The sequence below is a fragment of the Arachis ipaensis genome, chromosome B7 (assembly GCF_059453495.1).
Source record: "Arachis ipaensis isolate K30076 ecotype BB chromosome B7, ASM5945349v1, whole genome shotgun sequence".
Taxonomy (NCBI): Eukaryota; Viridiplantae; Streptophyta; class Magnoliopsida; order Fabales; family Fabaceae; genus Arachis; species Arachis ipaensis.
In genome coordinates, this window is record NC_142442.1 from 1,337,608 (window position 1) to 1,364,141 (window position 26,534).

The 26,534-nt window shown below is 31.3% G+C and overlaps 3 protein-coding genes and 1 long non-coding RNA gene across 6 annotated transcripts; all 4 read right to left on the minus strand.

The window, feature by feature from the left end:
• Nucleotides 1–284: 284 nt before the first annotated feature.
• Nucleotides 285–1,020, minus strand: LOC148550123 (uncharacterized). Its single transcript, XM_088492516.1, has 2 exons — nucleotides 419–1,020; nucleotides 285–306 (listed from the first exon to the last, which is right to left on the minus strand). Exons 1-2 carry the CDS (start codon nucleotides 1,018–1,020, stop codon nucleotides 285–287), a joined length of 624 nt encoding a protein of 207 aa, XP_088348642.1.
• A 6,858-nt stretch (nucleotides 1,021–7,878) lies between these two features.
• On the minus strand, nucleotides 7,879–8,614 carry LOC107606465 (uncharacterized). Its single transcript, XM_088492515.1, has 2 exons — nucleotides 8,013–8,614; nucleotides 7,879–7,900 (listed from the first exon to the last, which is right to left on the minus strand). The coding sequence occupies exons 1-2, from the start codon at nucleotides 8,612–8,614 to the stop codon at nucleotides 7,879–7,881; spliced, it is 624 nt and encodes a 207-aa protein (XP_088348641.1).
• Nucleotides 8,006–23,723, minus strand: LOC107608002 (uncharacterized). Of its 3 annotated transcripts, none has more exons than XR_015891982.1 (3): nucleotides 22,864–23,573; nucleotides 21,818–22,619; nucleotides 8,006–8,085 (listed from the first exon to the last, which is right to left on the minus strand). XR_015891982.1 is itself a non-coding variant. In XM_021106866.2 (3 exons), exons 2-3 carry the CDS (start codon nucleotides 23,198–23,200, stop codon nucleotides 21,901–21,903), a joined length of 1,056 nt encoding a protein of 351 aa, XP_020962525.2. In that variant the 5' UTR covers nucleotides 23,201–23,221; nucleotides 23,582–23,723; the 3' UTR covers nucleotides 21,750–21,900. The 3 variants fall into 3 exon arrangements, 2 of the variants coding, with proteins under 2 accessions (XP_020962525.2, XP_088348640.1); XM_021106866.2 differs by lacking the exon at nucleotides 8,006–8,085 and adding an exon at nucleotides 23,582–23,723 and having other exon boundaries at nucleotides 21,750–22,619; nucleotides 22,864–23,221; XM_088492514.1 differs by lacking the exon at nucleotides 8,006–8,085 and adding an exon at nucleotides 23,582–23,716 and having other exon boundaries at nucleotides 21,750–22,619; nucleotides 22,864–23,225.
• On the minus strand, nucleotides 18,011–18,477 carry LOC107606464 (uncharacterized). Its single transcript, XR_015891970.1, has 3 exons — nucleotides 18,360–18,477; nucleotides 18,216–18,273; nucleotides 18,011–18,096 (listed from the first exon to the last, which is right to left on the minus strand). It is a non-coding gene; the product is annotated as an uncharacterized LOC107606464 (long non-coding RNA).
• Nucleotides 23,724–26,534: the final 2,811 nt, after the last annotated feature.

Genomic DNA, 26,534 nt, shown 5'->3' on the forward strand with positions numbered 1-26,534 from the left:
AAAATGACAATAACAACGTCGTGCCAATATGGTCCAATATCTTTTGAATTTTTTTCACCAACATATATCGATAAACTTTATTTTAATTGTTATTCAATAATTAATTTAGTCATGAGTTTTATAATAAAGTAAATTAACTTAGTCTCTTATGTAGATTATTTCTTTGATGAAATTAGTAAAATCCTAAAATAATGATGATCATTATCTTTTTCTTCATTGATTAGGTTAAGGAATCAATAAATAAGGGATTTGAAATAATAATAAAAAAGTGGAAATGCTTTGTGTCACTCATGCTTCCAACCTTCCTGCAATCATATGATTCAACAAATAAATTGTTAAGCATTACATTTTTTTCCAGATTGCTACAAACATTAAGCATAAAGCTTACAAGTTAATCTCATTTTCTGGCTTCCATATCCGAACAAGTTTGTCATAGAATGAGCAAGTAGCCACAATTGGTTTGGTTCTCTCAACTCTGTGATTTGCTTCACCTTTCTGCCAATCTGCTCCATATGCCAGGGAATCATGCTTCTTGTAAGTTTCCAACACTTGCGCTTCGTTGCCCTTGATGGACACAATTGCAAAACCATTGTGCATACATGCAGCCAAGACCAAGTTTGGAATGTAGGGATGGTGCTTCACCCTCCAAACTCCTCCCCCTAAGCCAATTGAAGTCTCATTAACAGGTTTTGAGATTGTTCTCAAGTCCCATACCCTCAAGGTTTCGTCGTAGCTACCGGTTACTAAGCTATTTGGATCATGAGAACTCTTTTGAATGCAACAAACACCCATTTTATGAGCTTTGGAATTCTGAAATACCAGATTGGAAGGACCATCCCTTAAATCCCAACAACTGAATTTACAATCATCAGAGCCAGTATATACCAAATTTGGTTGGTGGATATCAAATGCGGTTGTCCAGAGTTCAAAGTCATGTGCCTTCCATTCTTCTTGTATTTCCAACTTGGATTCAAGGAAAGAAACAATGGATACAGAGCCATCAGAAAGCCCCACGGTCATGGATGTGCCTGAAGGGTTCTAGTCCAAATCTGAGAGAATATTAGAATAAGATGTCAGTTATACATGTATCAGTTACTGTCTAATCTTTTTGGATAGTGCCATTTGTGGGGGTTTGGATTTCACCTACAAATAGGATAATGTGTTCTTTCAAATCTTAATTGTCGTTGTTATTTCTTAACTTGCACAAGCTATGACCCATTATCAACTGAGGTAGATGTGGATATATATTATTAATTAATTTATTATGGTACTATATACTATACTATATACACCTTAAAGTTGTGTTATTTTATTCCACTTCCTTTGGAAAATGAAATATTAATGGTATGCTTTGAGTTTGTACTTATTGAGAATGAGAATGTTTTGAAGCAAAGACTATGAATTGGGATGTTTGTTAACAAAGATGACTCATCTCATGCATTTTCTTTTTGGGGCTCATGTAATGATATCTTCTGTACTGATAACGATATATACTGTAAAATTGCAGCAAAAATTTTAGTACTACTATGACATGATAGTGAATTTATTAACCGAATCCCCAAGTTATTATGAGTGTTGTTTCTTTTTCGGTCTTGAGTTATTGTGAGTTATTTATCAATCACCTTTATTTTCTTCTTCTATACTTTTCATAGATTTATATTCAGAAGGAAACGGTCCATGAAATGATTTTTGGCAAACACAATATATTAATTACTTTTAAAAATTGTGTTTATGAGCAATGAAGATGTTCATATAGTTGCACTTAAGCTTCCTAGTTCTTAAGAGGAATGGAAAAGATGCAATATAATATATACTTTAACCACATAGAATTTCCCTTAAAAGTAAAGTATAAGCTAGGTATAAGTAATTTTTAAAAAGTCAATTATAAACTAGGTATAATGAATAATGCAGTCCACAATTTCTCATTGCAATTGGAATCAAATTTTTTCCTCCAAAATTAAGGAATTTTCTCTTCTTCCTTACTTGTTTTACAATCAAAATGTGTCACATAACATTATCTCATTGTAATTGAAATTAAATATTTTCCTCTAAAATTAAAGAATTATTTCCTTCTCTTTACTAATTACTAATTTAGTAATTTTACAACAAAAATATGCCACATGTCACTCCCTCGTTGCAATTGAAATCAAATATTTCCCTTCAAAATTAAAAGAGTTCTCCTCTCCTCACTCTTTCTTTTTCTATTTCTCTCATTCCTTCAATCACTCTATCTATTTTAAATATCATTATCAATATCAATGACTAATGACTAATTTGACAATTAAAATATGCAAAATGACATTCTTTAATTGTATTAAAATTAAAATTGAAATATACCTATATTATGTATCATATATTACTATCTAATTTAATAATCAAATGTGTCACATGACACTTTCTTATTAAAATTGAGAGAAAATATTTTTTTTTTCAAAATTAATAAACTCCATTCCTAAATTCTCTCATTTAATAACCTACTAAACGCGCTGCTTATTTTACGTGTCTCTTTAACAGACTTTTAAATCTATTCAAATCAATTAACGCGCAAATATATAACTTCCATTTTTCAAAAGATTTCGTTTTTTTTTTTCGAGTTTCTTGCCAAATTTGTTGGATCTCCTTCGTGCATTCTCTCTTTGCTTCGTTTTTTTTTTCGATTTTCATAGTTTTTGAAATCAAGTTTTGAAGATAATGGAACTTTAAAAATACACCCAAACGATTACATAAATACACACAAACGGTTACAGAAAGTATTAGAGAAATACAACTAAACAGTTACAGAAATATACCCAAAAGATTACAGAAATACACCCAAAGATTTAAGAAATACACCCAAAACAGGGAGAGACAGTATATTTCTTCTTGAAATCTTTTAATGTTTTGCTGGTTAAGGATGAGGCACATGACAGAGACAATTTAGAAGAAAAATCTAGAAGAACAGTAAAACAGTATCTTGAATAATGTTTCTTCCTTTTTTATAATGATTTTTTATGGAGATTTGTATATTTTCTTCTTGATTTCTTCTACTTTTTGCGAGGAGTTGGAACGTTTCTCCAGAATCGTAGTTTGTTTCGAATGTCCCTTGAATCTTGACGGTTTGCATTTTGATTGAGGAAGAAGAGGAAGAGTGAACGTGTTGTGGAAAGGTGATTAAGGCGCGTGCGTTGGACGCTTGATTCTAAAAGAGTGGTGCGCGTATTTTTTTCTTAGACTTAGAGCAACTTGTATAGCTTGTAAACCAAAAAGACTTGTATGTATAGCAAGCCTCCTATTATTATTATTATTATATACATAATTTTTTTATTTAATTTTAAATTTTCACCGCTTATATTTATAATCTATATTTTCATTTCTCTTCTCTTCATTCAATATTCCTTACACACGCTTCGGCCGGCCTGCTAACTGACAACCTCGGCTTAACTTCTTCATGTTCCAACACATTTTTCGGCCTTTCACTGCTGTGTGTGCTTGCCATTTTGCTTCAATACATCAGATTCATCTTCAAACTTGACATGTGAAATCATTTCATAATCATGATCTGCTGTTCTATGTCCTCGGCCACGACCTCTACCTCTCCCCCTACCCCTACCCCTTCCTCTGCCACTAGTATTTCTGGCCTCTAGCTGCGCAAATTATAAGATAACATAAAAAAAAAAACTGATATATTGCTGCGGATTCATACGAGAAAAAGGAGAAGTCATATAACTTTTAATTTGAAGTAATTTAAAACATCAGCAAAATAACCACCTTTTAGTTTGACTGCGTGAATGGTTATCCAAAAGTACGAATATGATTGGACAATTGTGTAGAAGTTTTACACTGTCAGTGCATCAAAATTAAATTTATAAAATAAAATAAAAATATTACAAGCTTAAATTAAGATGGGAAATAACAATCTAAATATTGTCCTTATCTCTCATGGATTTTAATTGTATTCTACCTAAGTGCATCACAAATCAACTAGACTATAGAAAATATCAATCATTGTTCCATTCTTCTCTTTGAATGGAGAGGAGAGGCAGGAAGAATATAGAAGACTAGCCATTTTCTCCACTGTTTGTAGAACATGATCCTTTAGGAATAAATTATTATCAAATACGTCTTGTTGATGCTATTTATTTTGTTGTTGCTAATTATCAATACATTAAGAGCAAAAATCAGGTTGAGTAAACTATTAGAAGGCCAGTTTTGTTAGTAGAACTCTAATATATAAACACTTTCTCAACTACCATACAAATATGAGCAAAAATTTATGACAGTCATCTCCTTGAGAAATTGACAAGACATCATAAGAAAGAAGCTCTTACAAGAACAGATATGTAAGAATCCAGCTTTTGTAAATTTTGATATATAGAATTGATAGCATCCCTGATTTCACAATCTGTCCACTAGGAATCCTCCTGATTTATTTCCGGCAGCTTCTTAATCAGTAGTGGAATTGAATAGCTTCCATCAACAGAAGAATTAGTCTGAAAAGTGAATGTTGGTTCCAAGAAGAAAAGGTTAAATATGGAAAAAAAATTGCCAAATACAAGTTGAAATTTTACTGGAGTAAACTGTACTTTAACAAAATTTGACCGACAGCAATGAGAATAACATGAAAAAGGAACAATTAGTTTATTCATGTATACCTGATGCGCTGCATGTAGGTGACCAATTGAACTTTCTGTTAGTGTTGCAAGTGTGAGGAGTGTTGAAGTTAGTCCCACATCAAAGAAAGCATAGAAGAGTGAGGAGTTTATAAGATGAGAGACCCATTAATTTGACACTTTAAGATTTTGAGTTGGATATGGTATCTTTTTATTTTATGTTCTCTTGCTGTGGATCTTTCACCAACTCCTCTCCAATTTTATCAACTTCCACATAAAACTGAAAGCCAAGTCAAGAGTTTAAGTCAACAACTGAAATCATAAGTTTATGTCTCAACTTGATGAAAATTACTTAATAACAAAACTACATTCCTTGATGTGATCGCAAAAAACAATTATTATAATGATTTAAAACTAAGGGGGGAATTTTCAGCAGAGCACACCTGAGCTAAGAATGTTGCCAGAGCATATCTCAAGCTACTCAAAACCGTTACCCTCTCATGTATGAAAAGTTGAAAACAGATCCTTAAGCAGCATTTCCGCACAACAACTTAGCTGTTTGGTTGATAAAAGCGCTCGGACCCCTCTCAAAAACCATGAAATAAGCTTTACTAGCATCCGATTTCTGAACACATAAACAAGTTACAAGCATAAATATTTGCAGAACACACACATATTTGAATATCATGACTAAAGATGCTGAAAAACTGTAAATCTTAAAGAGTGTATCAAAACAAAATCATGATAATAACGAATGAAAACAATAAAATAAAATGAAATAAAACCTCTGATTTAGATTGCCAGAACTGGAGATTCTTCTCTATACTATGCAAGTTCAACAAAACATGTTCCAGTATATCCTCCAATACACCATGCACTCTAGATTCCTTTATGATCCTGCAAGATAACATCATCATAATCAAAACCTAAACCTAGCATTCATTGCACGTGAAAAAAAAAAGAATTATACAACGCGGAGAAATTAAATTCACGAGTAGAATCGAAGCACGTGACATCGATTTCAATTCAGTTAGAAGTTATCGGAAAATGAAAATGAGCATACATGGAAGAGTCGCGGAAATTGGAAGGGAGAGGAAGAGGTATGCATTGGCGGTGGTGGATTGATCGAAAATGAGCGGCGAGGTTGGAGAGGAAGCGGAGGAGATTGGATGGTGGAAGGGGTAGAAAGCGCGAAGATGGTTGCGGAGGTAGTTGGAGTAGAGTGAGACGATGGCTACGTTGCTGGTTTTGGTGGATTCGGTTTCCGCCATTAAGTTTGAAGTCCCACATCGGTGATGTCTATTGAAGAACAAGAGTTTATATAATTAATGAGAAGTAACGATGTTTGCCAAGCTTAGTAATGCAAGGCATTAAGATGTTACAATTGGGCTTGAATGTGTGTTTGTTGATCTGTTTTCTCGTACCGAGTTGGGCCTCGGTTGTGCCTGACTCACAACACTAAAGGGATAACGGGTCACTGCACCAGCCCTTTTGGCCATTAAGTTTGAAGTCCCACATCGATGATATCAATTGAAGAAAAGTAATGATGTTTGCCAAGCTTACTGCACCAGCCCTTTTGGCCATTAAGTTTGAAGTCCCACATCGGTGATATCTATTGAAGAACAAGAGTTTATATAATTAATGAGAAGTAATGATGTTTGCCAAGCTTGGTAATGTAAGGCATTATGATGTTATAATTGGGCTTGAATGGGTGTTTGTTGACCTGTTCTCTCGTACCGAGTTGGGCCTCGGTTGTGCCCTTTTGGCCTATTTGGCCTTTTATTTTTTTTTATAATCAAATTTTTTTAACAATAATTAAAAAAAATTGCCTATTTGGCCTTTTATTTTTTTTTATAATCAAATTTTTTTAACAACAATTAAAAAAAATTGTCTTCATATATTTTCTTTTGCACAACCATTAAATAATTTTTTCTATTCATATTTTTTTGGAAAACAAAATTTTAAATCAAATAAAAATTAAATTTCACACTAATGAAATTTATAGCTAATCAATTTAATCTTTATAACTTTTAAAATTCATTAATTAAGTCGAATTTTATAACTATCTAGAATAAACTAGTAAAATAGTACTCCAAAATTTATATTGTTGACAAAAAAATTCACAAAAAATATTAACAACAAATAAACTTTCTTATAAATTTTAAATTTCATTAACTAGGTCGAGTTTTATAATTATCTAAAATAAACTACTAAAATGGTACTCGAAAATTTATATTATTAACAAAAAAAATTACAAAAAATATTAACAATAAATAAGCCTCTAAAAGATTTAAAAATGAGGCGAAAAGAATCAGATATATATATTTTAAAAATAGATTTTAGAGATCAAATTTTTTATTCAAATATTTATAACATTGTTCTAAATTCTTCGCTTGACAAGTCTCACCTCGGTCATATATATTAGAGCACACGGGTTTATAAAACTTATGAGAAGGTGTAACATTTTTTGAACTTAATATCGCAAGCTTGTGACCTGAGTGGGGGCATTATTGTGATGGAACATGGGTTTGGATATTCTTGGTTGGGCTAAATGGATTTGCAATATGCTGTCCTGTCCTCTCCAAGTTGAGAGTTGGGTCTCGGGACTTGGGTGTAGGCGAGAGGGTAAAGGGTTAATAGGCTGCTGCACCCTCGGCCCACATGGCCTGGTATGTTTTGCTCATAAACCATCACTTTTTTTTTAACTAATTTCTTTTTAATAAAAACTTTAGAAGTAGATTATAGTTGAATTTTTTTTAACAATTAAACAATGTTTTCCGTTCATAATTTTCTTTTGCACAACTATTAAACGATGGAATACTTTTTTTTAACAACTGTTAAATAATTTTTTTCATCCGTAATTTTTTTTTGAAAAATACTTTAGAATCAAACAAAAATTAAATTTAACACTAACAAATTATCTAGCTAATCAATTTAATCCTTAAAATTTTTAAAATTGATTAATTAAGTCGAGTTTTATAATTATCTACTTTGACATTGTTAATAAAATGACAATAACAACGTCGTGCCAATATGGTCCAATATCTTTTGAATTTTTTTCACCAACATATATCGATAAACTTTATTTTAATTGTTATTCAATAATTAATTTAGTCATGAGTTTTATAATAAAGTAAATTAACTTAGTCTCTTATGTAGATTATTTCTTTGATGAAATTAGTAAAATCCTAAAATAATGATGATCATTATCTTTTTCTTCATTGATTAGGTTAAGGAATCAATAAATAAGGGATTTGAAATAATAATAAAAAAGTGGAAATGCTTTGTGTCACTCATGCTTCCAACCTTCCTGCAATCATATGATTCAACAAATAAATAGTTAAGCATTACATTTTTTTCCAGATTGCTACAAACATTAAGCATAAAGCTTACAAGTTAATCTCATTTTCTGGCTTCCATATCCGAACAAGTTTGTCATAGAATGAGCAAGTAGCCACAATTGGTTTGGTTCTCTCAACTCTGTGATTTGCTTCACCTTTCTGCCAATCTGCTCCATATGCCAGGGAATCATGCTTCTTGTAAGTTTCCAACACTTGCGCTTCGTTGCCCTTGATGGACACAATTGCAAAACCATTGTGCATACATGCAGCCAAGACCAAGTTTGGAATGTACGGATGGTGCTTCACCCTCCAAACTCCTCCCCCTAAGCCAATTGAAGTCTCATTAACAGGTTTTGAGATTGTTCTCAAGTCCCATACCCTCAAGGTTTCGTCGTAGCTACCGGTTACTAAGCTATTTGGATCATGAGAACTCTTTTGAATGCAACAAACACCCATTTTGTGAGCTTTGGAATTCTGAAATACCAGACTGGAAGGACCATCCCTTAAATCCCAACAACTGAATTTACAATCATCAGAGCCAGTATATACCAAATTTGGTTGGTGGATATCAAATGCGGTTGTCCAGAGTTCAAAGTCATGTGCCTTCCATTCTTCTTGTATTTCCAACTTGGATTCAAGGAAAAAAACAATGGATACAGAGCCATCAGAAAGCCCCACTGTCATGGATGTGCCTGAAGGGTTCCAGTCCAAATCTGAGAGAATATTAGAATAAGATGTCAGTTATACATGTATCAGTTACTGTCTAATCTTTTTGGATAGTGCCATTTGTGGGGGTTTGGATTTCACCTACAAATAGGATAATGTGTTCTTTCAAAGCTTAATTGTCGTTGTTATTTCTTAACTTGCACAAGCTATGTCTCATTATCAACTGAGGTAGATGTGGATATATATTATTAATTAATTTATTATGGTACTATATACTATACTATATACACCTTAAAGTTGTGTTATTTTATTCCACTTCCTTTGGAAAATGAAATATTAATGGTATGCTTTGAGTTTGTACTTATTGAGAATGAGAATGTTTTGAAGCAAAGACTATGAATTGGGATATTTGTTAACAAAGATGACTCATCTCATGCATTTTCTTCGCTTTTTAATATTGATATTGGACCCATGCCGGTGTATGAGAATGATATGGGGGTGGGAGGTGTCTAACAAAAATGTGGGTTCAGGGTAGTAGGAACTCGGACCCTTCGAGGACAGCAAGCAAAACCCACGGTCCGATTTCTTTGCGTTTGTATCTGCTTGGAGTGGAAGCAAAACCCACGGTCCGATTTCTTTGCGTTTGTATCTGCTTGGAGTGGAACTCGGACCCTCCGAGTTGCATGCAAAATTCTTCCTTGTGATATCGTTGGGTCCGATTTCATGCATACGAATTTTCATCTCTCACCCAAACAAATCGGACCATTCGATTTGTTACTAAAAATTTAAAATTCAAAAAAAACGCAGGGTCCGATTTCCTTCTGCCCAAACTGACAAAAAACCTGTCCCACAAATATGTCTGTTTCACCCCTAAATCATATCGGAGCAAAGCACACACATGCCCCCATTTCCAAAAAATTGAGCCCATTTTCTTTTTGGGGGTCATGTAATGATATCTTCTGTACTGATAACGATATATACTGTAAAATTGCAGCAAAAATTTTAGTACTACTATGACATGATAGTGAATTTATTAACCGAATCCCCAAGTTATTATGAGTGTTATTTCTTTTTCGGTCTTGAGTTATTGTGAGTTATTTATCAATCACCTTTATTTTCTTCTTCTATACTTTTCATAGAGTTATATTCAGAAGGAAACGGTCCATGAAATGATTTTTGGCAAACACAATATATTAATTACTTTTAAAAATTGTGTTTATGAGCAATGAAGATGTTCATATAGTTGCCCTTAAGCTTCCTAGTTCTTAAGAGGAATGGAAAAGATGCAATATAATATATACTTTAACCACATAGAATTTCCCTTAAAAGTAAAGTATAAGCTAGGTATAAGTAATTTTTAAAAAGTCAACTATAAACTAGGTATAATGAATAATGCAGTCCACAATTTCTCATTGCAATTGGAATCAAATTTTTTTCTCCAAAATTAAGGAATTCTCCCCTCTTCCTTACTTGTTTTACAATCAAAATGTGCCATATAACATTGTCTCATTGTAATTGAAATTAAATATTTCCCTCTAAAATTAAAGAATTATTTCCTTCTCTTTACTAATTTAGTAATTTTACAACAAAAATATGCCACATGTCACTCCCTCGTTGCAATTGAAATTAAATCTTTCCCTCCAAAATTAAAAGAGTTCTCCTCTCCTCCCTCTTTCTTTTTCTATTTCTCTCATTTCTTCGACCACTCTATCTATTTTAAATATCATTATCAATATCAATGACTAATTACTAATTTGACAATTAAAATATGCAAAATGACATTCTTTTATTGCATTAAAATTAAAATTGAAATATTAAAATTAAAATTGAAATATATCTATATTATGTATTATATATTACTATCTAATTTAATAATCAAATGTATCACATGACACTTTCTTATTAAAATCGAGAGAAATTTTTTTTTTCAAAATTAATAAACTCCCTTCTTAAATTCTCTCATCTATCTCCATTTTTTTATTTCTCTCTACTATTTTTACTCTATATATAATTTATATTTTATATTAGTAATTTGACAAATCAAAATATGTCATCGGATATTTTTTTACAATTAAAATAAAATTTTTCTTCCAAAATTAACAAACTCTCACTCTCATTCTCATTCTTCATCTTTATCTTTCTCTCTCTTTTCTCTCATTCTTCTATCTTTCTCTTCTACAGAAAATAAAATTGACAAAATAATATAATTTAAATAAAAAATATTATTATTAGAGAAAATCTCTACATACAAGTGTTTTGCGTTTACAAGCTTTACAAGTCTGAAGAGAACGAAACCCACTAAACGCGTTGCTTATGTGACGTGCCTCTTTAACAGACTTTTAAATCTATTCAAATCAATTAACGCGCAAATATATAACTTCTATTTTTCAAAAGATTTCGTTTCTTTTTTCGAGTTTCTTGCCAAATTTGTTGAATCTCCTTCGTGCGTTCTCTCTTTGCTTCGTTTTTTTTCGATTTTCATGGTTTCTGAAATCAAGTTTTGAAATCGTTTTAAAGATAATGGAACTTCAGAAATACACCCAAACGATTACATAAATACACCCAAACGGTTACAGAAAGGATTACAGAAATACACTCAAACGGTTACAGAAATACACCTAAAGGATTACAGCAATACACCCAAAGGATTTAAGAAATACACCCAAAAGAGGGGGAGACAGTATATTTCTTTTTGAAATCTTTTAATATTTTGCTGATTATGGATGAGGCATATGACAGAGACAATCTAGAAGAAAAACCTAGAGGAACAGTAAAACAGTATCTTGAATAATGTTTCTTCGTTTTTTTTAGTGATTTTTTATGGAGATTTATATCTTTTCTTCTTGATTTCTTCTACTCTTCGCGAAGAGTTGGGGGGGAATGCATGATAGTTAGTATTTAGTGATTTTTTATGGAGATTTATATCTTTTCTTCTTGATTTCTTCTACTTTTCGCGAGGGGGGGGGAATGCATGATAGTTAGTATTAGTCAAGAACAGTACCGGTTGTTCCACGTGATCCTTATAAAAGCCAACTGTAGAATCCTTTGCTTTTTGAACCCAATTATCAAGATCAGAACTTCCCATCAAACTACTATGTCGCAAGAGCCAAATGGAACAGGCAGACAGACCAATTGCACCACATGTATAGCCGATCCAATATTGGGTTATTTTCCTTGGTTTTCTGTGGTTGGTAACCTGAAAAAAAATAGAAACAAAAAATTCTAGCAAAGAATTTTGTCAAAGTCATTCGTAAACCAACTAGTTTTACCCTAACAAATAGTTGATTCATTGTTCAACTCATTGTTCTCCATTTCAACAGCCTCTAAGGAGCCAAGGAGGCAAGGTTGGAGGGAGGAGAGACTATAGAGGCTCAAGTAGTATCAAGCATGTATGTACTCATGAATTATAAAGTCCAACAAATAACACCTGATGGTAGGGTTTACTAATTAACTTCTTCACAATTCACAAAGTTAAGAAAAAGGGTCCTAACAGTTGGTTCACAGGTGAAGACAGGAGAGACAGGGAGAGAATGTGATAAAATAACAAGATGAAAAGTTTGGTAAGCCAACTCTGGGAAAAACCACATTTGAAAACTATAATCAGTTAATCACCAACAAATATCTATCATTCCGATATCTGAGACAAGGAGACTCTAGTAATACATAGTGATTAAACAGCAATTCCTTTAGAGGACTCCGTAGTGTGTCTTTTGTAAATGTTACAGAAGAAAAATAGCTATGAGTTCACGAGTGCTAAACAGCAATGGAAATAAAAATTACCAATACTAAAAGAATTAGCTGCTGGAAATTGAACGATGAACTTATGAGGAATAGATCCTTTTTTATTCTTGCTCACAATCTTAAGTTACAAATAGTTTACAATTTATACTTTATACACAGTTTAACCATTAGAAGGCCAGTTTTATACTTTTATTAGTAGAACTCTAATATATAAACACTTTCTCAGCTACCATACAAATATAAGCAAAAATTTATGACAGTCATCTCCTTGAGAATTTGACAAGACATCATAAGATAGAAGCTCTTACAAGAACAGATATGTAAGAATCCAGCTTTTGTAAGTTTTGATATATAGAATTGATAGCATCCCTGATTTCACAATCTGTCCACTGGGAATCCTCCTGATTTATTTCCGGCAGCTTCTTAAACAGTAGTGGAATTGAATAGCTTCCATCAACAGAAGAATCAGTCTGAAAAGTGAATGTTGGTTCCAGGAAGAAAAGGTTAAATATGGAAAAAAAATTGCCAAATACAGGTTGAAAATTTACTAGCATCCGATTTCTGAACACATAAACAAGTTACAAGCATAAATATTTGCAGAACACACACATATTTGAATATCATGACTAAAGATGCTGAAAAACTGTAAATCTTAAAGAGTGTATCAAAACAAAACCATGATAATAACGAATGAAAACAATAAAATAAAATAAAACCTCTGATTTAGATTGCCAAAACTGGAGATTCTTCTCTATACTATGCAAGTTCAACAAAACATGTTCCCGTATATCCTCCAATACACCATGCACTCTAGATTCCTTTATGATCCTGCAAGATAACATCATCATAATCAAAACCTAAACCTAGCATTCATTGCACGTGAAAAAAAAAAGAATTATACAACGCGGAGAAATTAAATTCACGAGTAGAATCGAAGCACGTGACATTGATTTTAATTCAGTTAGAAGTTATCGGAAAATGAAAATGAGCATACATGGAAGAGTCGCGGAAATTGGAAGGGAGAGGAAGAGGTATATATGCATTGGCGGTGGTGGATTGATCGGAAAGGAGCGGCGAGGTTGGAGAGGAAGCGGAGGAGATTGGATGGATGGAAGGGGTAGAAAGCGCGAAGACGGTTGCGGAGGTAGTTGGAGTAGAGTGAGACGATGGTTACGTTGCTGGTTTTGGTGGATTCGGTTTCCGCCATTAAGTTTGAAGTCCCACATCGGTGATGTATATTGAAGAACAAGAGTTTATATAATTAATGAGAAGCAATGATGTCTGCCAAGCATTGGCATCACTATTATACAATTGGGCTTGAATGGGTGTTTGTTGACCTGTTTTCTCGTACCGAGTTGGGCCTCGGTTGTGCTTGACTCACAACAATAAAGAGGGAAAATGGGTCACTACACCAGCCCGCCTTTCATTTTTTTTATTAATTGAATTTTTTTAACAACAATTAAAAAAAATTGTCTTCATATATTTTCTTTTGCACAACCATTAAATAATCTTTTCTATTCATATTTTTTTGGAAAACAAAATTTTAAAATCAAATAAAAATTATATTTCACACTAATAAAATTTATAGCTAATCAATTTAATCTTTATAACTTTTAAAATTCATTAATTAAGTCGAATTTTATAACTATCTAGAATAAACTAGTAAAATAGTAATCCAAAATTTATATTGTTGACAAAAAAATTCACAAAAAATATTAACAATAAATAAACCTCCTTATAACTTTTAAATTTCATTAATTAGGTCGAGTTTTATAATTATCTAAAATAAACTACTAAAATGGTACTCGAAAATTTATATTATTGACAAAAAAATTTACAAAAAATATTAACAATAAATAAGCTTCTAAAAATTTTAAAAATGAGGCGAAAAGAATCAGATATATATATTTTAAAAATAGATTTTAGAGATCAAATTTTTTATTCAAATATTTATAACATTGTTCTAAATTCTTCGCTTGACAAGTCTCACTTCGGTCATATATATTAGAGCACACGGGTTTATAAAACTTATGAGAAGGTGTAACATTTTTCGAACTTAATAACGCGAGCTTGTGACCTGAGCGGGGGCATTATTGTGATGGAACATGGATTTGGATATTCTTCGTTGGGCTAAATGGGTTTGCAATATGCTGTCATGTCCTCTCCAAGATGAGAGTTGGATCTCGGGACTTGGGTGTAAGCTAGAGGGTAAAGAGTTAACAGGCTGCTGCACTCTCGACCCACATGGCCTGGTATCAGTTATCACTGTCTAATCTTTTTGGATAGTGCCATTTGTGGGGGTTTGGATTTCACCTACAAATAGGATAATGTGTTCTTTCAAATCTTAATTGTCGTTGTTATTTCTTAACTTGCACTAGGGGTGCACATGGGGCCGGGTGAAGCCGGGTTTGCCGTGACCCGAACCCGACCCTAAATAATGATCGGGTCTATTTATGAGACCCTTACCCGATCCTAGACCCGATGAAATCGTGTTACTTTCGGGCCACACTTAAGCCGGGTCTAAACCGGGTGAAGCCCGGGTCTTGATCAAGTTTATCACGACATCACCAAAAATTAGATTCTACATCTTTTAAACCTCTAAATTTTGGAAAATAATTATTCCATAACATTGCAACATTCACATAATAATAATTTAGAATCTAATAATAATAATTTAAAGTTTCATAATAATAATTATATCAATTACACATTAAACATTCAAAGTTCAAAAGACAATTAAAACAAAGTTAACAACCAACACAAGATTAACATAATAATAATAATTTATATTGTCATACCAACCAATAACAACAAAATATTAAGTAGTAAACAACTACACGGGTCCAACGGGTCGAAACCAGGTGACCCGAGGCTTGGCCCGAACCCGATTTAATAAATAATCGGGACCATCAATTAAAATTTCGGGTCTGACCGGATCATAACGAAACCGAACCAAATTAATCTCGAAGTCATCGGACCCGGTCCGGATCTTCGGGCCAGACCGGGTCTTGTGCACCCCTAACTTGCACAAGCTATGTCCCATTATCAACTGAGGTAGATGTGGATCCATATTATTAATTAACTTATTATGGTACTATATACTATATACACCTTAAAGTTGTGTTATTTTATTCCACTTCCTTTGGAAAATGAAATATTAATGGTATGCTTTGAGTTTGTACTTATTTAGAATGAGAATGTTTTGAAGCAAAGACTATGAATTGGGATATTTGTTAACAAAGATGACTCATCTCGTGCATTTTCTTTTTGGGGGTCATGTAATGATATCTTCTGTACTGATAACGATATATACTGTAAAATTGCAGCAAAAATTTTAGTACTACTATGACATGATAGTGAATTTATTAACCGAATCCCCAAGTTATTATGAGTGTTATTTCTTTTTCGGTCTTGACTCTTGAGTTATTGTGAGTTATTTATCAATCACCTTTATTTTCTTCTTCTATACTTTTCATAGTTATATTCAGAAGGAAACGGTCCATGAAATGATTTTTGGCAAACACAATATATTAATTACTTTTAAAAATTGTGTTCATGAGCAATGAAGATGTTCATATATTTGCCCTTAAGCTTCCTAGTTCTTAAGAGGAATGGAAAAGATGCAATATAATATATACTTTAACCCCATAGAATTTCCCTTAAAAGTAAAGTATAAGCTAGGTATAAGTAATTTTTAAAAAGTCAACTATAAACTAGGTATAATGAATAATGCAGTCCACAATTTCTCATTGTAATTGGAATCAAATTTTTTCTTCTAAAATTAAGAAATTCTCTCATCTTTCTTATTAGTTTTACAATCAAAATGTACCACATAACATTGTCTTATTGTAAATGAAATTAAATATTTTCCTCTAAAATTAAAGAATTATTTCCTTCTCTTTACTAATTTAGTAATTTTACAACAAAAATATGCCACATTTCACTCCCTCGTTACAATTGAAATCAAATCTTTTCCTCCAAAATTAAAAGAGTTCTCCTCTCCTCCCTCTTTCTTTTTCTATTTCTCTCATTCCTTCACCACTCTATCTATTTTAAATATCATTATCAATATCAATGACTAATTACTAATTTGACAATTAAAATATGCAAAATGACATTCTTTAATTGCATTAAAATTAAAATTGAAATATTAAAATTAAAATTGAAATATACCTATATTATGTATCATATATTACTATCTAATTTAATAATCAAATGTATCACATGACACTTTCTTATTAAAATTGAGAGAAAATATTTTTTTTCAAAATTAATAAACTCCCTTCTTAAATTCTCTCATCTACCTCCATTTTTTTATTTCTCTCTACTATTTTTACTCTATATATAATTTATATTTTATATTAGTAATTTGACAAATCAAAATATGTCATCGGATATTTTTTTACAATTAAAATAAATTTTTTCTTCCAAAATTAACAAACTCTCACTTTCATTCTCATTCTTCGTCTTTATCTTTCTCCCTCTTTTCTCTCATTCTTCTATCTTTCGCTTCTACAGAAAATAAAATTGACAAAATAATATAATTTAAATAAAAAATATTATTATTAGAGAAAATCTCTACATACAAGTATTTTGCATTTACAAGCTTTACAAGTCTGAAGAGAACGAAACCCACTAAACGCGCTGCTTATGTTACGTGCCTCTTTAACAGACTTTTAAATCTATTCAAATCAATTAACGCGCAAATATATAACTTCCATTTTTCAAAATATTTCGTTTCTTTTTTCGAATTTCTTGCCAAATTTGTTGGATCTCCTTCGTGCGTTCTCTCTTTGCTTCGTTTTTTTTTTATTTTCATGATTTCTGAAATCAAGCTTTGAAATCGTTTTGAAGATAATGGAACTTCATAAATACACCAAAACGATTACATAAATACACCCAAATGGTTACAGAAATACACCTAAACGGTTACAGAAAAGATTACAGAAATTCACCCAAACGGTTACAGAAATACACCCAAAACAAGGGGATACAGTATATTTCTTCTTGAAATCTTTTAATGTTTTGCTGGTTAAGGATGAGGCACATGACAGAGACAATCTAGAAGAAAAACCTAGAAGAACAGTAAAATCATATCTTGAATAATGTTTCTTCGTTTTTTCTGGTGATTTTTTATGGAGATTTGTATCTTTTTTTCTTGATTTCTTCTACTTTTCGCGAAGAGTTGGAACGTTTCTCTAGAATCTTAGTTTGTTTTGAATGTTCCTTAAATCTTGACGGTTTGCGTTTTGATTGAGGAAGAAGAGGAAGAGTGAACGTGTTGTGGAAATGTGATTAAGGCGCGTGCGTTGGACGCTTGATTCTAAAAGAGTGGTGTGCGTGTTTTTTTCTTGGACTTGAAGCAACTTATATAGCTTGTAAACCAAAAAGGCTTGTATGTGTAGCAAGCTTCCTATTATTGTTATTATATACATAATTTTTTTATTTAATTTTAAATTTTCACCGCTTATATTTCTAATCTATATTTTCATTTCTCTTCTCTTCATTCGATATTCCTTACACACGTTTCGGCCGGCCTGCTAACTGACAAACTCGGCTTAACTTCTTCATGTTCCAACAAATTTTCCGGGCTTTCACTGCTATGTGTGCTTGCCATTTTGCTTCAATACATCATATTCATCTTCAAACTTGACATGTGAAATCATTTCATAATCATGATCTGCTGTTCTATGTCCTCGGCCACGACCTCTACCTCTCCCCCTACCCCTTCCTCTGCCACTAGTATTTCTGGCCTCTAGCTGCACAAATTATAAGATAACATAAAAAAAAACTGATATATTACTGCGGATTCATACAAGAAAAAGGAGAAGTCATATAACTTCTAATTTGAAGTAATTTAAAACATTTGATACATTACCATCTTATTTCTCTTTTGCTCCTCATCGCTGTCATTATCATCACCTTCCGCAACTTTCCTGATGTAAGATATAAGATAAACAAAATTCAGCGAGAATAGAACATTTTCAAAATAACAAACAACAGAATCAAGCAAAGCACAAACCTCCTCTTAGGGATAGAACGATCATCACCCGTCGCACCAGAACCACCTAAATCAGGAACCTTGTTGAGAATATCTTTCAGAAAATCAAACACATTAAATGTCTGGACACAATGCTTTATGCAAAGGCAAGGATTCAAGTAATTGAAGCTATTATCTTTCAAGGAATTATGGAAGTATAAGTACAAGTAAAATTTAGATAGTAAAATAAAGAATTTAATTTTGATGAGCAGTCAGTGTAAAGCAGTTCTACACGTGAATTCAATTACGTATTGTCACATCAGCAAAATAACCACCTTTTAGTTTGATTGCGTGAATGGTTATCCAAAAGAACGAATATGATTGGACAATTGTGTAGAATTTTTTTACTGTCAGGTGCATCAAAATTAAATTTATAAAATAAAATAAAAATATTACAAGCTTAAATTAAGATGGGAAATAACAATCTAAATATTGTCCTTATCTCTGATGGATTTTAATTGTATTCTACCTAAGTGCATCACAAATCAACTAGACTATAGAAAATATCAATCATTGTTCCATTCTTCTCTTTGAATGGAGAGGAGAGGCAGGAAGAATATAGAAGACAAGACAATTTTTCCATTTCAACAGCCTCTAAGGAGCCAAGGAGGCAAGGTTGGAGGGAGGAGAGACTATAGAGGCTCAAGTAGTATCGAGCATGTATGTACTCATGAATTATAAAGTCCAACAAATAGTTTACAATTTATACTTTATACACAGTTTAACCATTAGAAGGCCAGTTTTATTAATAGAACTCTAATATATAAACACTTTCTCAACTACCATACAAATATAAGCAAAAATTTATGACAGTCATCTCCTTGAGAAATTGACAAGACATCATAAGATAGAAGCTCTTACAAGAACAGATATGTAAGAATCCAGCTTTTGTAAATTTTGATATATAGAATTGATAGCATCTAGCATCCCTGATTTCACAATCTGTCCACTGGGAATCCTCCTGATTTATTTCCGGCAGCTTCTTAAACAGTAGTGGAATTGAATAGCTTCCATCAACAGAAGAATCAGTCTGAAAAGTGAATGTTGGTTCCAGGAAGAAAAGGTTAAATATGGAAAAAAAATTGCCAAATACAGGTTGAAAATTTACTAGCATCCGATTTCTGAACACATAAACAAGTTACAAGCATAAATATTTGCAGAGCACACACATATTTGAATATCATGACTAAAGATGCTGAAAAACTGTAAATCTTAAAGAGTGTATCAAAACAAAATCATGATAATAACGAATGAAAACAATAAAATAAAACCTCTGATTTAGATTGCCAAAACTGGAGATTCTTCTCTATACTATGCAAGTTCAACAAAACATGTTCCAGTATATCCTCCAATACACCATGCACTCTAGATTCCTTTATGATCCTGCAAGATAACATCATCATAATCAAAACCTAAACCTAGCATTCATTGCACGTGAAAAAAAAAGAATTATACAACGCGGAGAAATTAAATTCACGAGTAGAATCGAAGCACGTGACATTGGTTTCAATTCAGTTAGAAGTTATCGGAAAATGAAAATGAGCATACATGGAAGAGTCGCGGAAATTGGAAGGGAGAGGAAGAGGTATGCATTGGCGGTGGTGGATTGATCGGAAAGGAGCGGCGAGGTTGGAGAGGAAGCGGAGGAGATTGGATGGATGGAAGGGGTAGAAAGCGCGAAGACGGTTGCGGAGGTAGTTGGAGTAGAGTGAGACGATGGTTACGTTGCTGGTTTTGGTGGATTCGGTTTCCGCCGTTAAGTTTGAAGTCCCACATCGGTGATGTATATTGAAGAATAAGCGTTTATATAATTAATGAGACGCAATGATGTTTGCCAAGCATTGGCATCATTACTATACAATTGGGCTTGAATGGGTGTTTGCTGACCTGTTCTCTCGTACCGAGTTGGGCCTCGGTTGTGCCTGATTCACGACAATAAAGAGGGATTTCAGGTCACTACACCAGCCCTTTTGGCCAATTGGCCTTTTATTTTTTTAATAATTGAATTTTTTTAACAACAATTAAAAAAAATTGTCTTCATATATTTTCTTTTACACAACCATTAAATAATCTTTTCTATTCATATTTTTTTGGAAAACAAAATTTTAAAATCAAATAAAAATTATATTTCACACTAATAAAATTTATAGCTAATCAATTTAATCTTTATAACTTTTAAAATTCATTAATTAAGTCGAATTTTATAACTATTTAGAATAAACTAGTAAAATAGTATTCCAAAATTTATATTGTTGACAAAAAATATTAACAACAAATAAATCTCCTTATAACTTTTAAATTTTATTAATTAGGTCGAGTTTTATAATTATCAAAAATAAACTACTAAAATGGTACTCGAAAATTTATATTATTGACAAAAAAATTTACAAAAAATATTAACAATAAATAAGCTTCTAAAAAATTTAAAAATGAGGCAAAAAGAATCAGATATATATATTTTAAAAATAGATTTTAGAGATCAATTTTTTTATTCAAATATTTATAACGTTGTTCTAAATTCTTCGCTTGACAAGTCTCACCTCGGTCATATATATTAGAGCACACGGGTTTATAAAACTTATGAGAAGGTGTAACATTTTTCGAACTTAATAACGCAAGCTTGTGACCTGAGTGGGGGTATTATTGTGATGAAACATGGGTTTGGATATTCTTGGTTGGGCTAAATGGGTTTGCAATATGCTGTCCTATCCTCTCCAAGTTGAGAGTTGGGTCTCGGGACTTGGATGTAGGCTAGAGGGTAAAGGGTTAACAGGCTGCTGTACTCTCGACCCACATGACGTGGTATGTTTTGCTCATAAACCATCACTTTTTTTTTTTAACTAATTTCTTTTTAATAAAAACTTTAGAAGTAGATTATAGTTGATTTTTTTTTAACAATTAAACAATGTTTTCCGTTCATAATTTTCTTTTGCACAACTATTAAACGATGGAATACTTTTTTTAACAACTGTTAAATAATTTTTTTCATCCGTAATTTTTTTTTGAAAAATACTTTAGAATCAAACAAAAATTAAATTTAACACTAATAAATTATCTAGCTAATCAATTTAATCCTTAAAATTTTTAAAATTGATTAATTAAGTCGAGTTTTATAATTATCTACTTTGACATTGTTAATAAAATGACAATAACAACGTCGTGCCGATATGGTCCAATAGCTTTTGAATTTTCTTCACCAACATATATCGATAAACTTTATTTTAATTGTTATTCAATAATTAATTTAGTCATGAGTTTTATAATAAAGTAAATTAACTTAGTCTCTTATGTAGATTATCTCTTTGATGAAATTAGTAAAATCCTAAAATAATGATGATCATTATCTTTTTCTTCATTGATTAGGTTAAGGAATCAATAAATAAGGGATTTGAAATAATAATAAAAAAGTGGAAATGCTTTGTGTCACTCATGCTTCCAACCTTCCTGCAATCATATGATTCAACAAATAAATAGTTAAGCATTACATTTTTTTCCAGATTGCTACAAACATTAAGCATAAAGCTTACAAGTTAATCTCATTTTCTGGCTTCCATACTCGAACAAGTTTGTCATAGAATGAGCAAGTAGCCACAATTGGTTTGGTTCTCTCAACTCTCTGATTTGCTTCACCTTTCTGCCAATCTGCTCCATATGCAAGGGAATCATGCTTCTTGTAAGTTTCCAACACTTGCGCTTCGTTGCCCTTGATGGAAACAATTGCAAAACCATTGTGCATACATGCAGCCAAGACCAAGTTTGGAATGTAGGGATGGTGCTTCACCCTCCAAACTCCTCCCCCTAAGCCAATTGAAGTCTCATTAACAGGTTTTGAGATTGTTCTCAAGTCCCATACCCTCAAGGTTTCATCGTAGCTACCGGTTACTAAGCTATTTGGATCATGAGAACTCTTTTGAATGCAACAAACACCCATTTTATGAGCTTTGGAATTCTGAAATACCAGATTGGAAGGACCATCCCTTAAATCCCAACAACTGAATTTACAATCATCAGAGCCAGTATATACCAAATTTGGTTGGTGGATATCAAATGCGGTTGTCCAGAGTTCAAAGTCATGTGCCTTCCATTCTTCTTGTATTTCCAACTTGGATTCAAGGAAAGAAACAATGGATACAGAGCCATCAGAAAGCCCCACTGTCATGGATGTGCCTGAAGGGTTCCAGTCCAGGTACAAGCACATAGAGTCGCTGATTTTTTCACTGATCATATGCTTTAAATTAATCCCTGCCATAGCATCAATATTTATCAATTGAAAAAACTCTTATTAGAAACATTCCTTGGCAAAATAGAAACTTATGTCATAGAGAAACCAAATCCTAGTGCACTATTATTGTAATTGAAAACAAAAGTGCTACAATTACGAATAATACCTGCTATCAAGCTTAGAAAGAAATGAAGATCTAAAGTTGGATTGGTTTTGAAATATTCAAATAGTGTTAAGGAAGCTTAATGAAGAATATATCAATACCTTCAACCCCGTTACAGCTACTTTCCAGCACATGAATTCTCAAGTATCCATCAGCATCAGCTTGAGAAAGAAAAGGATTTGAATGCTGTCCGGGCGGGCTCCACTTTATGTCGAAAATGCCAGAGGTCTCCACACTGCAAACCAAGTCAAGGTGGTCATCACCACCAGCTATGTCACTGCCATCAACACTGAAGAGAGAAATGCTTCCATGTCGACTGGGACGGTCACCTTCTTGGAGATTGTATGTGGAGGCAGCCAGAACATGGTGGTACGAATCATGTGGACAAAACTCCACAGCATCAGCATTGCCATCCAAATAGTAATGTGCTATATCCATAACAAAATGGGGTTTGTCCAACTACCTTAGACACCAACCACGCATTAAACAAAAACCAAGTCATGTGATTGAATCAATGAACGTAAAATCGTTAACAAAAAGCTACATTGTTGACAATCAAAGTAGAAAATAAAGATCAAATGATTGATAAGTCAATATATCTTCTTAAAATAGTAATTATTCATAAGAAAACAAGGGAGTGACGTGATTGGGAACTTATATCAAACACATGGTGGGCAACTTATGAAGTATCAGCATAATAACAAGTAACAAACACCATAATATACAAACTCAAAGACTTCTCTTTCTCCTAACATATTCTCATTTATCTTTTTCAATTTGATCAAAAAAATCTATTGCTGCTTTACGTGATTTACAAACCTTTTCTTTGGTCCAAGTGTTTCTTCTTCTTCTTCTTCTTCTTCTTCTCTCTCTTTCTCTTTGGGCCTGTGCTTTTAAAAAGAAAAAAAATATTCCTAGAATTCGTTTCCTCTGACCAAAAAAACTCTTTGTTCTAATAAATTTTTGAATAATCACTCAAATTAAATTTTAAAAATGTTAGATAGAATACATTTCTAAAAGATAAAAAAAGATAGATTTTCTTATGGAAGAGATTAATTTTTTAATAATACCTTTAATTTATTAAAAATTATTTATTTAGTGTACATGTTGAAAATTTTATTAAAATTAATAGAAAGACTAATTTATTTAACAAAAAACATTTTTGAAAAATTAAAACGGTGTCCCACACTCCCAATTATTGAAGGATATATATTTATATATTTATTTTTAATTAGAACTATCATTGCTGAGTTGCAGTCATACCATACATTCATAGCTCAATTATTAATTTATTATTGTACCTTCAATTTTTCCTTTTGACTGTTAGCTCCAAAGTCAAAGCACCATGTTTATTTTGGTTACTCTTTGACAAGTCAATGATAAATTTATTCTAAATCAAAATTTTATTTAAAAATTTATTGTTAGTCAATTAATTATTATATACACAAAATAAAATTTAAATTTTTATATTTATTTAAATAGATAAATAAATTAACTACTAAACTAATTCAAATGGATTAAAGTAGCATGTTTATGATCATGACTCAATCTCATATGATTGCCACATTTGTATGCGTTAATTGATATTGGCAATTATTTCGATCACTTTTGAAAATTTAAATGTAAATTACTTTTATTAAATAGTATCATATAATAAATTTATGTTAAGCATTTTTAATACATAAAATATCATATACCTAATCAATTTAATTCATATTAAAAGTTTAAACAAAAATTAATTAAACTTTTGAAACATATATAAAATGTAATGTGTTATAAAATGATACAAATATTTTTTTTTCAAGCTGTATAATCTTATTAGAACAAAAAATAATATAATAAATAACTATTTAAAGTTCAATAAAAAAAACTTTATATCTAAATAGAACATATAAAAATAATTTATTTTATCCATTAAATATATGTACTAATAAACCTATTATATAATGTTATATATAATAAAAATTTATCTATCCTCTAATTTTCACAAAACGCAAAAACATGCAATTGCCTTGTAGCTATTAAACAGTGACACATATACGTTTTTTTTTTTTTTTTACCAAAAATATGAAGACTCGAATCCGCAACCTTTTAGATGAGAATGAGAGATTATGTCATTTGAACTATTAGCACTGAAACACACACGTTGTTATAGATAGATTAGAAAAATGTGATATCCACAATCAACACATTACAAATTCTTCACAAAAGCTTGCGTGATTAACAATCCAATTCTAATGAATAATGAGGCCGTGTGTCACAATCCAGTTCTAATGAATAATTGAATATTTTGCTATGAAAATTTTAATATTATTTATTTTATTATATTTTATATATATATGGGAGTAGTTGTAATCTTTTCATTTGTGGTGTCCATCACTAATTATTAAACTAATTAAACTAATCAAACAAGAGAATTTGCTACCACACAACACAACACAGAATATATCAATATATAAAAATATAAAATATTTATTAAATAAATTATAATAATATATTAATATTTTATAAATATTAAAGTATAAATTAATATTGTAATTATTTTTAATATTTTTTAATTATATAAAATATTTAAAATAATTTTTATTTTAATAAATAATAATATATATTATTTATAAATTTATTTAAAAAATATAAATTAAAAATAAAATATGTGATAATATTTAAATATATTTAAAAAATATTTTTTATTTTTATTAACATATGAATAAATATGGTATCCAAAATGTATGTAAGACGTAAACGGCTAATTTTTTTTGTTATGGAAGTAGAAGTGGTGATATATCTTAACATTATAATTTTTTGTGTTTTTAAAATTGGAAAAGTACACAAATCGGAGGGTCCAATTTCTATACCTCAAATTTTTTAATTTTTTTACCACAAATCGGACGGTTCGATTTCTGTACCTCTACAAATCGGACAGTCCGATTTGTGTACCTCTAAAAATCGGACGGTCCAATTTCTGTACCTCTAATAAATTGGACGGTCCAATCTCTGTTTCTCTAGTTAAACAATTTCACATTTAATTATAACATTCTAACAATCCACATTTTAAAAAAATACCACTACGACTCCAATATTAAAAATAAAATACACGACGCAAACATAACAACTCAGCAAGTGTTCTGACTATGACCTTTGCTGGCTTTGCATTATTGCATTGTCACTTCAATAAATAATAACAATGACTCTTATCAAATGTATGTTTGGACATTATTATGTTTAGATAACAATGACTCTCTCTCTCTTTCTATCTCTCTCTTAGATCATCACGTGCGATTTTTGTTGAATAATTGGATTTGACCATTTTAACTTTGTAGAGGATTCGGATCAACCGTAGTGATTTCATGTTTGAAAACAAGATTTGCCTATGATATCCTTAATTGCATTTGCAACGTCACTTGAAAATGAATTTTATAATGTCTTAGTTCTGTTTTTTTTCAACGTTCTTCTTCTTTTAATTTAATATTCTTTCCTAAGATTGGATTATTACTTTATTAGGTAATTACTTTTTGTAACTTTGATAGAATAATATTCTATTTCTTGGGTTAATTTGATCTTTATTGTCTAGCTAGCTATATTATAAATTTTTCTCTTTTAGTCAATAAAATCATTTTCTAATATATATAATTCATATAATAATACTACTTTTATCATAATAACCAGATAGTAAAATATATACATTAATATTAAAAAAGAATTGAAAAAGCTAAGGTGATAAATAAAACAAACAATAATGCTAGGAATTAAGATGGTTCAGCCAAAAATCAAC

Bases quoted from the DNA above. Each gene is read 5' to 3' on its own strand.
- LOC148550123 (XM_088492516.1), bottom strand. From the start codon at position 1,020: ATGACCGTGGGGCTTTCTGATGGCTCTGTATCCATTGTTTCTTTCCTT. The intron at 307-418 runs GATATGGAAGCC...CATATGATTGCA, and splicing joins TTCTATGACAAACTTGTTCG to GGAAGGTTGGAAGCATGAGT.
- LOC107606465 (XM_088492515.1), bottom strand. From the start codon at position 8,614: ATGACAGTGGGGCTTTCTGATGGCTCTGTATCCATTGTTTTTTTCCTT. The intron at 7,901-8,012 runs GATATGGAAGCC...CATATGATTGCA, and splicing joins TTCTATGACAAACTTGTTCG to GGAAGGTTGGAAGCATGAGT.
- LOC107608002 (XM_021106866.2), bottom strand. From the start codon at position 23,200: ATGGATATAGCACATTACTATTTGGATGGCAATGCTGATGCTGTGGAG. The intron at 22,620-22,863 runs GTATTGATATAT...ATGCTATGGCAG, and splicing joins TAGCTGTAACGGGGTTGAAG to GGATTAATTTAAAGCATATG.